Genomic DNA, 10000 nt, shown 5'->3' with positions numbered 1-10000 from the left:
AAAAAGTGACAAATAAAAATACGTCAACTGAATAAGACACATCGGAGAATTAAACCGAAATAAAACTAGAACGTGAAATGAGAGAAAAGACAGACTCTCTCTCTCTCTCTCTCTCTCTCTCTCTCTCTCTCTCTCTCTCTCTCTCTCTCGCGTGAAACTGGAGATCTGACAGTAGATATAATGAAGGTAATTTAGGATTGGTATTGATAGGTAGGGAGAGAGAGAGAGAGAGATTTTTTCTCTCTCTCTCTTCCCCAACTTTGTATGTTTCTTTTGTTCGTCCCTAAAAACATTTTGATCTTTTTTTTAAAACTCAACAGCGTTTTCCAAAAAAAATAAAAAAAAGGAAACAACGGGGAAACTACAAGCTACCCCAAAAAGCTGTAGAACACTTGACCCATTTTCTTTTTACATTTTACTTTTTCTCTTTGTCACATTCTTGGTTCTATTTATTAATTCAGTCCAGATTCCATATTACGTTGTTACTCATTCTCAACATTAATCTATTGTTAGTTTTACATTTATTGTTCATTACTGGGACTGTTTTTATTTCTTTTATTATGTTTATGAAAGGAGGAAGCACTTAAAGGCAAATAAAACTAATAAAATGTAAAGAAAATTAATCAGACGTAAAGAAATGTAGAAAACGGTATGTGAAAGATCACTAAACTAAGAAAATGTAATAGGAAAATGCAGAAAGTGATAGGAAAAGATAAGGAAAAGTAGGAAAAGATACACTAAACTAAAAAAATGATGGATGGAAAAAGAAGAAGGATAGGAAAAGGTAAAGAAAAGTAGGAAAATGCACACAAAATAAATAATTGTAATGGAAAGTAGGAAAAGGTAATAAAGGTTGGAAAAGATAAAGAAAAGGAAAGAAAAGGAGAAAAGGAAACAAAATATCGGGAGTTTCTTTTCAGGAGTCAACTGCAACAAGCTTCATTCTCTCTCTCTCTCTCTCTCTCTCTCTCTCTCTCTCTCTCTTATTTTTCTTATTTCTCAAACAATTTTTTAGGGGTAACTATTTTCCGTGTCATTTCTTTCCTCATTTTTCCTTAATTTTCCTCCTCCTCCTCCTCCTCCTCCTCCTCTTCCTCCTCCTCCTCCTCCTCCATAATTTTTCCTCCCTCGTTTCTCCTCATGACGTGACTCGCCTCTTTTCTCTCCACTTTTACCTCCACTTTCCTCCTTCCCTCTGTCCCCATGTTTTCACTTTTTTTTGTTAATTACATTTTTGCGTCGAGAGAGAGAGAGAGAGAGAGAGAGAGAGAGAGAGAGAGAGAGAGAGAGAGAGAGAGAGAGAGAGAGAGAGAGAGAGAGAGAGAGAGAGAGAGAGGTGACTTCCATTTCCTCTTTCTACTTCAATCGATCATTATCTTATCATCTATGAAATCTAACCGTATTTTTTTCTTTTTTATCTTCTTTCCTCCTCATCTTCCTCCTCTTCCTCCTCCTCGTTATAGCACACCTGAGAAGACTTGAGATCCTCCTCCTCCTCCTCCTCCTCCTCCTCCTCCTAAAGATGTGTCCCAGCCCCAAAACCTTCTTCCCCTCAAAGGACCTTTTAAACCCTTTTATTTTCAGTCATTTCTCCAGACACTTCTTTCGCCCCCTTCAACAGCCTCTTAACCTGCCCCTTCAACCTTGCCCTCCTCCCCCCTCTTCCGCCTCCGCCCTCCCCTTTCACCTGTCCCTCTCACCTGCTCACTTTTCCTTTCATTCCTTTGACCTTTATCTTTTTTTATGTAACTACCTTCACCTGTGCCCTATTTTCCTTTCTTTTTGGTTTGTTTCTTTGCACTTTTTATTTATTTTATTTTCGGGAGGGTTTTCTTCTTGCCCTAAAAACATCGTATTGTCAGTGTTGTTGTTTTGCGGTTATCTTTATTTTTTTTGTTATTTTCTTTCTTTTGGGAATTATATTTTGGTATCTCTTAATTCTCTTTCGTTTAAATTAACTGAAAAAAAATGTGACTCTTCAATACCTCAGAAAATAAATTAAAAGAAGAATACATGATAGAGAAAAGGGAATATGAGGAAAAGTCGTAAAAGAGAAAGAGAAAAAAAGAGAAAGTCTGGTTAGATTAAAAAAAGTGAAACTATGTAGCAAAAAATAAAGGAAAGTGAAAAAACTCCGAGAGAACAAAAGAGAAAAAGTGAAAATAGAAAAATTGGAGACTGATTGTTGAAGCAGAACACGACTGGGGAGAGAGAGAGAGAGAGAGAGAGAGAGAGAGAGAGAGAGAGAGAAAGGGGGTTGGGTTGCATATTAGGAGCACAGGACTGAGAAAAAAAGAATAAAAAAAAGAATAAAGAAAAATGGCGTGACTGATGAAGGAGAGGAGGAGGAGGAGGAGGAGGAGGAGGAGGGGAAGGAGGAGGAGGAAGACAAAGGAAGAGAAGAATGAAGACAAGGCCACTGACAAGAAAAGAAAACTAAGAGGAGGAGGAGGAGGAGGAGGAGGAGGAGGAGGATTAGGAGGAGGAGGAAGAAGAAGAAGAGGAAAGAGGAAGAAAAATGAAACCACAATCCATGAAAGAAAACAAAGAAGAAAAACAAAACGAAAAAAAGGAAAAAAACTGAAGCATGTCTCTCTCTAAACTTTTGTGTCATGAATTTCCATGAAACTCAACATCTCCATCTTAATTTGCATACCCCCTCCCCCTCCCCCTCTCCCTCTCTCTCTCTCTCTCTCTCTCTCTCTCTCTCTCTCTCTCTCTCCCAGTAGTATGCAAATTACCTTCACTGAATCGGATGGAAACTCACCAGAAATTCAACATCACAGTCGGAGTCTGGGGTAATGGGGGGGAGGGGGGAGGGAAGGGGGGAGGAAGGGGAGTGGGAGGAAAGGGGGGGAGGGAGGAGGGAGGAGGGAAAGATCGAGAAAGACTAGGAAAATTTACAGAACGAATGTGCAGTGTGAAAGGGCTAAGTGAGAGAGAGAGAGAGAGAGAGAGAGAGAGAGAGAGAGAGAGAGAGAGAATAATTATGGGTTCGCTAATATTGACTAAAAAGTGTATTATTTTGAAAAGTAATCCTCACTTCTCTCTCTCTCTCATTGACCATTCTCCCTCTTTTTACCATTTCCTGCAACCCCTTCCCTTCCCCTCCCTCCTCACCAGTCTCCATCACTACGCCTATCACCTCTTGTCCTTATAACCCCTTGTATCCAATAATCTTTCTCATCCTTCATCTTTCTCGTTACCCATTTTCGGTCCTTTCCTTTCCTGATAAGAGAAGGAGAAAGAGAGCAAAGGGATGGTGGTGAAGCAAATTGGTCAAGGAACAAAGCGAAGGGCCTGGCTTGTCACCCATCATGAAAGAGAGAGTGGGACGCCCAGGAAGGCCGCGTGAATGATTGAGACCGAATCCACACTCTAGAACTATATGACCGTTGGCTAGCAAGCACATCCGCCCTTTGACAGGTTTTATACTTCGTCCTGCTGTGTGTTAAGTCTAGTCACCCTCCTCACTGGATAGCCCATTTGGGGAGTCGGGTTAGTCGCCTGATAGTCCCCCATGCAACAGACCGTACTGGATTACATGGTACCAGTAGCAGTGGTCGAAAACACTAGCCTGACAAAAACCCAAGATCCATTTCCCTCCTATCGTCCCCCATTTCTCCTATTCTGTGTACCAGCCATTTTTCCATCATCATTTCCCTGTCCAAGTCCCCTCTTCCCAATTCCATCCTTATATCACCATCTCCCCTTTTATCCCCTTTCTCTAATTCTCTGTACTGCCTATGTTCTCTTATCCTCTCTTCTTATCTTTCCCGTCCCCCCTTTCCCCTCGTTTCTTCTTCTCTCTCCACCTTATCTAATCCTCTGTACTAGTCATGTTCTTCTATTCTCTCCCTTTCATCATTTTCCTCCCTCATTCCCCTCGTCTCCCCTATTCCAAGATCAATTTCTTTCTTCTATCATCCCTCGTATCCCATCTTCTGTACTTTCCATGTCTCCTTATTTTTTTAACTCCTTCTTTATCCTACTTCTCACCTCCTCTTCCCTTCCCCTTTATCCTATCTATTCTTCCCCACCTCCTTTACCTTTATCCTACCTCCTATTCGCTCTCCCACTTTCCCTCTCCCCTTCCTCTCACCCCCCCGTTTCCCTTATCCTACCCCGTTGTTCCTCTCCCCTTCCCCTCCCCCTCCTCTTCGCCTCCCAGCCTCCCCATAAAGCAGGTCGAGGGGATCAGGCCCACGACGTCTTCATGATCAAAGTTTGGGGATTTACGGCCGAGGCTTCAACGGGAAGGTTAGGGCTGGAGACAAGTTTCCGATAAGTGCGTCCCCCCTTTACCCCCCTTTCTTGCTGCCCCCCCCCCGCCCCCTTCTTTGCCCTCTCCTCTTTCTCTCCCTCTCTCACTCTTACTCTGGCTCAGTTCTCACTTATTCAGCCTCTTGACATTCTTTGCTTCTCTTTATTCTTTGGTTTATTCCTTGATTCCTCCTTTTAACCTCATTACTCATTCACTTTGCCTTAATGTTCGGTTATTTGACCTATTCATATTCTTTGTTTCTCCTTGTTCTCTGATTCCTCTCTTCCTTTCTCGTTTTCTATTCTTTCCTTCTCACCTCTCACGCACTCCTCCTCCTCCTCCTCTTCCTTTCTCTTTGCTTCTAATTCCTTTCCTTTTCTTCTCCTCTCCTCCCTCTTTACTCCTTTTTACTTTCTTTTTGCATTTATTTACATCCACATTCTCTGATTCCTCCCTTCCTTTCCTTCTCTTACTTTCTAACCTACTCCTACTTCCGTCCTTTGTTCCTTACTCTCCCATACCTTAACTTTCCAACCTAAAAAAGAAAATGAGGAATGGGGGCTAAATAGGTTATGAGTGGAGTTTAAATGAGAGAGGAAAGAGGAACAAGGGAGAGAGGGAGAGGAATGGGAATAAGGAGTTACAGAAGGGAAGGGAAGGAAAATATTAAATGGTGAGGATGGAAAGATGGAAGAAGAATAGGAATGAAGAACATGGAGAGTAAGATGAAAAAGAAAAGGGGAGAAGCAGGAAAGTGAAGAAGAAAAGGAGGAAAAAGTTAGCGGTAAAGAATAGAAGACGAAGGAAAATATATGGAAAAAGTAAGAAAACTCGAGGAAAGACTAGCAACGAGATGGAAGAAGAGGAAGAGGAGGAAGAGGAGGAGCAGGAGAAAGAAGAATAAAGAAGAAAACTGAGTCTTACCTCCCTTTAAAAATTCTACCTTGCACCTTTACCCTCTGAATCACAGTTGCCAGAATGAGGAAGAGGGAGAAGAAGAGAAGGAGGAAGAAGAGGAGGAGGAGGAGGTTTTCACACTAACGCAAAGGGTGAAGCATTAAAGGTTCAACTTGGGTTCATAAGTTCTAAGTTTTAACCAAATTGAAGATGCTGTTATCAAAGTTGGGTTCATTTGAGAGAGAGAGAGAGAGAGAGAGAGAGAGAGAGAGAGAGAGAGAGAGAGAGAGAGAGAGAGAGAGAGAGAGAGAGAGAGAGAGAGAGAGAGAGAGAGAGAGAGAGAGAGAGAGAAAAAAATAGGATAACCAGGTATTTGATGAAGCAGAAAATACACACCTGCCAAAAAAAAAATGTCCCCCAAAAACTTTAAAAACTTGGCCAGCCAGTTATGCTAAAGTAAGGTCACCAAGTTCTGATCCGCCAAAATCTTCCGCGGCAGGAAAAAATATAATATAAGCCACATGCATTTTTTTCACTTTTTAGAGAGAGAGAGAGAGAGAGAGAGAGAGAGAGAGAGAGAGAGAGAGAGAGAGAGAGAGAGAGAGAGAGAGAGAGAGAGAGAGAGAGAGAGAGAGAGAGAGATAAACAGAGAAAAAAGCAGAAAAACAGATAAACAGGGGTGTAAAACAGACAGGAACAGACAAAAACAGAGACAGATATATGTGGTCAAACAGACAGAAAGACAAAAACTAAGAAAAACAGATAAACAGAAGGTAAAACAGAAAGAGAAAGACAAAAAAACAGACGCATAAAAGAAGGCAATAAGAGAAAGATAAACAGAGAAAAAATAAAAGACATAAATAAACAGACAGAAAAACAAGGAGACAGAAAAATACACGAGAATTAAAAGCCTAAACACACACACACACACACACACACACGCAACCTCCCCTTCTCACACATCCCCCTCCACAAACAACCCCTTTCCCCCTTCTTCCACCATCACCTAAACCCCCTCCACATACTCACAGGGCGGTAGTGGTGGACCGGCGTCGGGCGAAGGCAGCGGCGGCGATAGCTCCCTTGTGTAGCGGAGCGTCGTCCCGCACTTTGGGTTCTACCACGTGCAGCAGCGGCGTGATTCTGTCAACGCTGAGACTCTTGCTACGGTCTCTTCGGTGCGGGGGCGCGTAGGGGTCGGGGGCGGCGAGGGACGAAGGGGGGGACGAGGTTGATGTCGAGGACTGCCGTTTCTCGGACCTGAATCTCGTTATCAGCTTCATGTCGAGGCAAAGCATAGTACGGTAGCTTAGATCTATAAGGTGTGTTTCTCCTCCTCCTGTACTTCTTCGTTTTCTTCCTCGAGTTTTCTATTTCAAGTGCGATTTTATTTTGTTTTCTAAGGGATCAGTGTGTCTCCTCAAGGTCTCGTCCGTGTGTGGTTTCGGACCGTGTTCTTTGTTTTTTGAAGGGTCTCTAGATCAACCATAGCAGGGGTGGGTAAAGGGGGGACTAAAAGGAAGTGTTTCTCTCTTTGTTCTCTTCAATAATGTTCTCTATGGGTTTCTTTTTATATCCTAAGGGCACAGCATGGTCTCAGTAACACGCCCTTGCTTGCTATATGCTTCCACTCTTCGTTTTCTTTTGTTTTCTTTAGTTTTTATGTGTTATTTCTAAGGGCGGTTCATGGTTTTAGAGTCTCGCCCTCACCTCCGCACCGCCATCTTGCTCTTCCCTCCTGTGCCGTGTATCCGTGTGGCCGCCATGTTGCCACGCTCGCCTCACTTCCCCACCCCAAGATGCTGACTCCGGAGATGACTGATGCTGAGTCTTGGGAAAGTGCTGGAGATGAGAGTGATGCTGTCAAGGAGGATCGACTTTCCCATCTCTCCTCTGACGATGACGAAGGAGAGGAGGAGGAGGATGTGGAGGAGTAGGGAGGAGGAGGAGGAGGAGGAGGAGGAGGGGATAAGTAGGAGAAGGGCAGGTAAGCAGAGGTAAGCAGGTAAGTTGTGATCACAGGTAAGGCTTAATTAGTTTGATTTCTCCTTTTCATCATCGTCACTTTTGTTTTTGTTCTCTCCAGGTATTGATTCTTGCTTTTCTATGTGTTATTCTTGTTTATTCCTTCTTCTCCTTCTTTCTTCTTGTTGTTCTTCTTCCTTTGTTTCCAGCGTGTGTGTGTGATTGCGGAAGAGTCGGTGTGTCAGTCGGTTTTTGTTTCCTTGTTTATCTTTGTTTTTTCCCTTTTCTTTCTTTGTTTGCTTTTCTCTCTCTCTTGGACGCCTGGGGTAGAGAGGGACAGAGCCAATTAGATTACGTTTTCCCTCCGGTTTCCCTGCCTATCCCCAACACTGTAAATCATCCCTATAAAAACTCCCTATATCAAGCACATCCTAAGTAAGAAAATGTCCCTAAATGCTTTGATATCGCAGAGGAGAGACGAATATTTCCCTAAGGACGCGGCGAATCTAATAACAAAGGATTTTTTATATTCCTAATGACGTCTTTGTATGACTATAATGTATGTTCCTAAAGAGACGTGAAATCGGTATGTAAAAACGTGTGTAATTCAACAAACGATTTCCTACGTATAATATTTTGATTTATTAATATGTATACATCGTACTTTCTGTATATGCGCTTAAGAACTCCTATACTATTACGCAGAGCTAATGACGTCTTCGTATGACTAAAATATATGTTCCTAAAGAGACGTGAAATCGGTAAGTGAAAACGTATGTAATTCAATAAACGATTTCCTACGTATAATATTTTGATTCATGAACATGTATACATCGTACTTTCTGGATATGCGCTTAAGAACTCCTATATTATTACGTAGAACTTCAAATAAACGTGTTCCAAAGCCTACGACCTCAAAAATACGTGTTTCTTATTGCTCAAAAGTCGAAAGGGAAGGAAAGTACATTTTTTTCCTTCTTTACGCCCAAACCAAATAGTGTTTTCACGTTTCGATCAGCATATGAATAAACACGGTCTCTTTTTTTGGGCATTTTTTTGTAACTTTTTTTTCCAGTCGGCGTTTCACGGTGGAAAAAATGTTTGACACGTTGGGAAAAAAGTATATTTCCTGATGCAAATATTACGGTTTCTCTTTTTGGGGGAATGGTTGGGTGGGCTGGCTCTAGAAATTATTTGTTTGTTGTTTGTGTTAGATTAAGTTTTGTTTGGTAATGGTGGGTATGGTGTTGATGGTAGTGAAAGAGATTATGGATGTGGTGGTGATGGTGGTGGTGATGCTGGTGGTATTGGTGCTGTTATGAACGTGGTAGTGGTGATGAAGGAGATTATGGTTGTGGTGGTGATGGTGGTGGTGGTGATGGTGGTGGTATTGGTGCTTTGGTGAACGTGGTAGTGGTGATGAAGGAGATTATGGTTGTGGTGGTGATGGTGGTGGTGATGCTGGTGGTATTGGTGCTGTTATGAACGTGGTAGTGGTGATGAAGGAGATTATGGTTGTGGTGGTGATGGTGGTGGTGGTGATGGTGGTGGTATTGGTGCTGTTATGAACGTGGTAGTGGTGATGAAGGAGATTATGGTTGTGGTGGTGATGGTGGTGGTGATGCTGGTGGTATTGGTGCTATGGTAATGGTAGTGGTGATGGTAGTAATGGTGGTAGTGAGCCAATACCCTTTACCATTTCCCTCTTTCCTTTTTCTCTTGTTCCCATTCTTCCTTTAGTTTTCTTCTTCCTTCTTACAAACACTCATTCTTTCCCTTTTTCCCTCACTTCTTCCCTTTTACAACCTCGTCTTACTTCTTATCCAACTCCTTTCGCCTCCCTATACATTTTCCTTTCTTGCTTCCATCTCCTTCACCCTTCTTATCAACCCCCTCCATCTCCTTTTATCCCCCATTCCTTCCCTCCTTCAATCCCACTTCCTCTTTATTGCTAACGCTACATCTCTCTCTCTCTCTCCCTTCCCTTCCCTCCACACCCCTTTACCTAACCCTCGTCCTCCCTCTCCCTCCTTTTCCTTCCCTCAATACGTCCTTACCCAACCCTCCCTCCCTCTCCCCCTCCCTTCCCTTACTCAATGCCTCCTTCTTACTCAGCTCCCTCCCTTTTGTGCAGGGCTTATAAAAAACTCTCATCTCGTCAACATCAAGTAACGGAGGAGGTCAAATGGAAATGTGAATAAATTAGTAGGTCCGTCCAAGACTCGGGATGGGAAGAAAGAAAACGGGCTGAAGTCAATTACAAACTTCTTTACCACACACACACACACACACACACACACACACACACACACGAAGACTTATACACACACGCTTACATACATACATACATACATACTTCAATATCTAATCCAGTTATGATTGAAGAAGAAAAAAATATAAGGTTTACATGCATACCAAACCACAGTCTATTACACACACACACACACACACACACACACACAATGGCCTGTTTCCTCCGTAATCTTCTGGTAAATGAATAATTAATGAAAAAACCTAAGAGGCTGCGCGCTTTCTCTCTCTCTCTCTCTCTCTCTCTCTCTCAAGACTAAGAATAGGGACTAAAAGAATTCCAAGTCCTCATTTAATGATGATTCAGAGTTTGATTAAATACAACTCCATTTGAATTTTTGAGAGAGAGAGAGAGAGAGAGAGAGAGAGAGAGAGAGAGAGAGAGTCAGGGAAAGTGGAACGGAATGGAGAGTAAAAAAAAACGGGATATGAAAAATAATCCTATATGTATGTGCGCGTTAAATTCTACGGACTCTTCTACACATGTTTCACTATCTATATTACCCCATCTCTCTCTCTCTCTCTCTCTCTCTCTCAAATTTAAACCGGACAAGAATAGATAAA

At 42.3% G+C, this 10000-nt stretch overlaps 1 protein-coding gene across 8 annotated transcripts in view; it reads right to left on the bottom strand.

The window, feature by feature from the left end:
* Window positions 1-10000, bottom strand: part of LOC127003454 (GTPase-activating Rap/Ran-GAP domain-like protein 3) — a 300826-nt gene that overhangs the window by 200948 nt on the left and 89878 nt on the right. For all 8 annotated transcript variants that reach the window (XM_050870163.1, XM_050870162.1, XM_050870164.1 and 5 more), the window contains one exon: window positions 6191-7447. In XM_050870163.1, the coding sequence (XP_050726120.1) occupies window positions 6191-6459 (269 nt within the window). In that variant the 5' untranslated portion in view covers window positions 6460-7447. The remainder of the gene's footprint in view (window positions 1-6190; window positions 7448-10000) is intronic.

This window comes from Eriocheir sinensis, chromosome 25, assembly GCF_024679095.1.
Source record: "Eriocheir sinensis breed Jianghai 21 chromosome 25, ASM2467909v1, whole genome shotgun sequence".
NCBI lineage: Eukaryota > Metazoa > Arthropoda > Malacostraca > Decapoda > Varunidae > Eriocheir > Eriocheir sinensis.
This window is presented reverse-complemented; position numbering and strand designations above follow the sequence as displayed.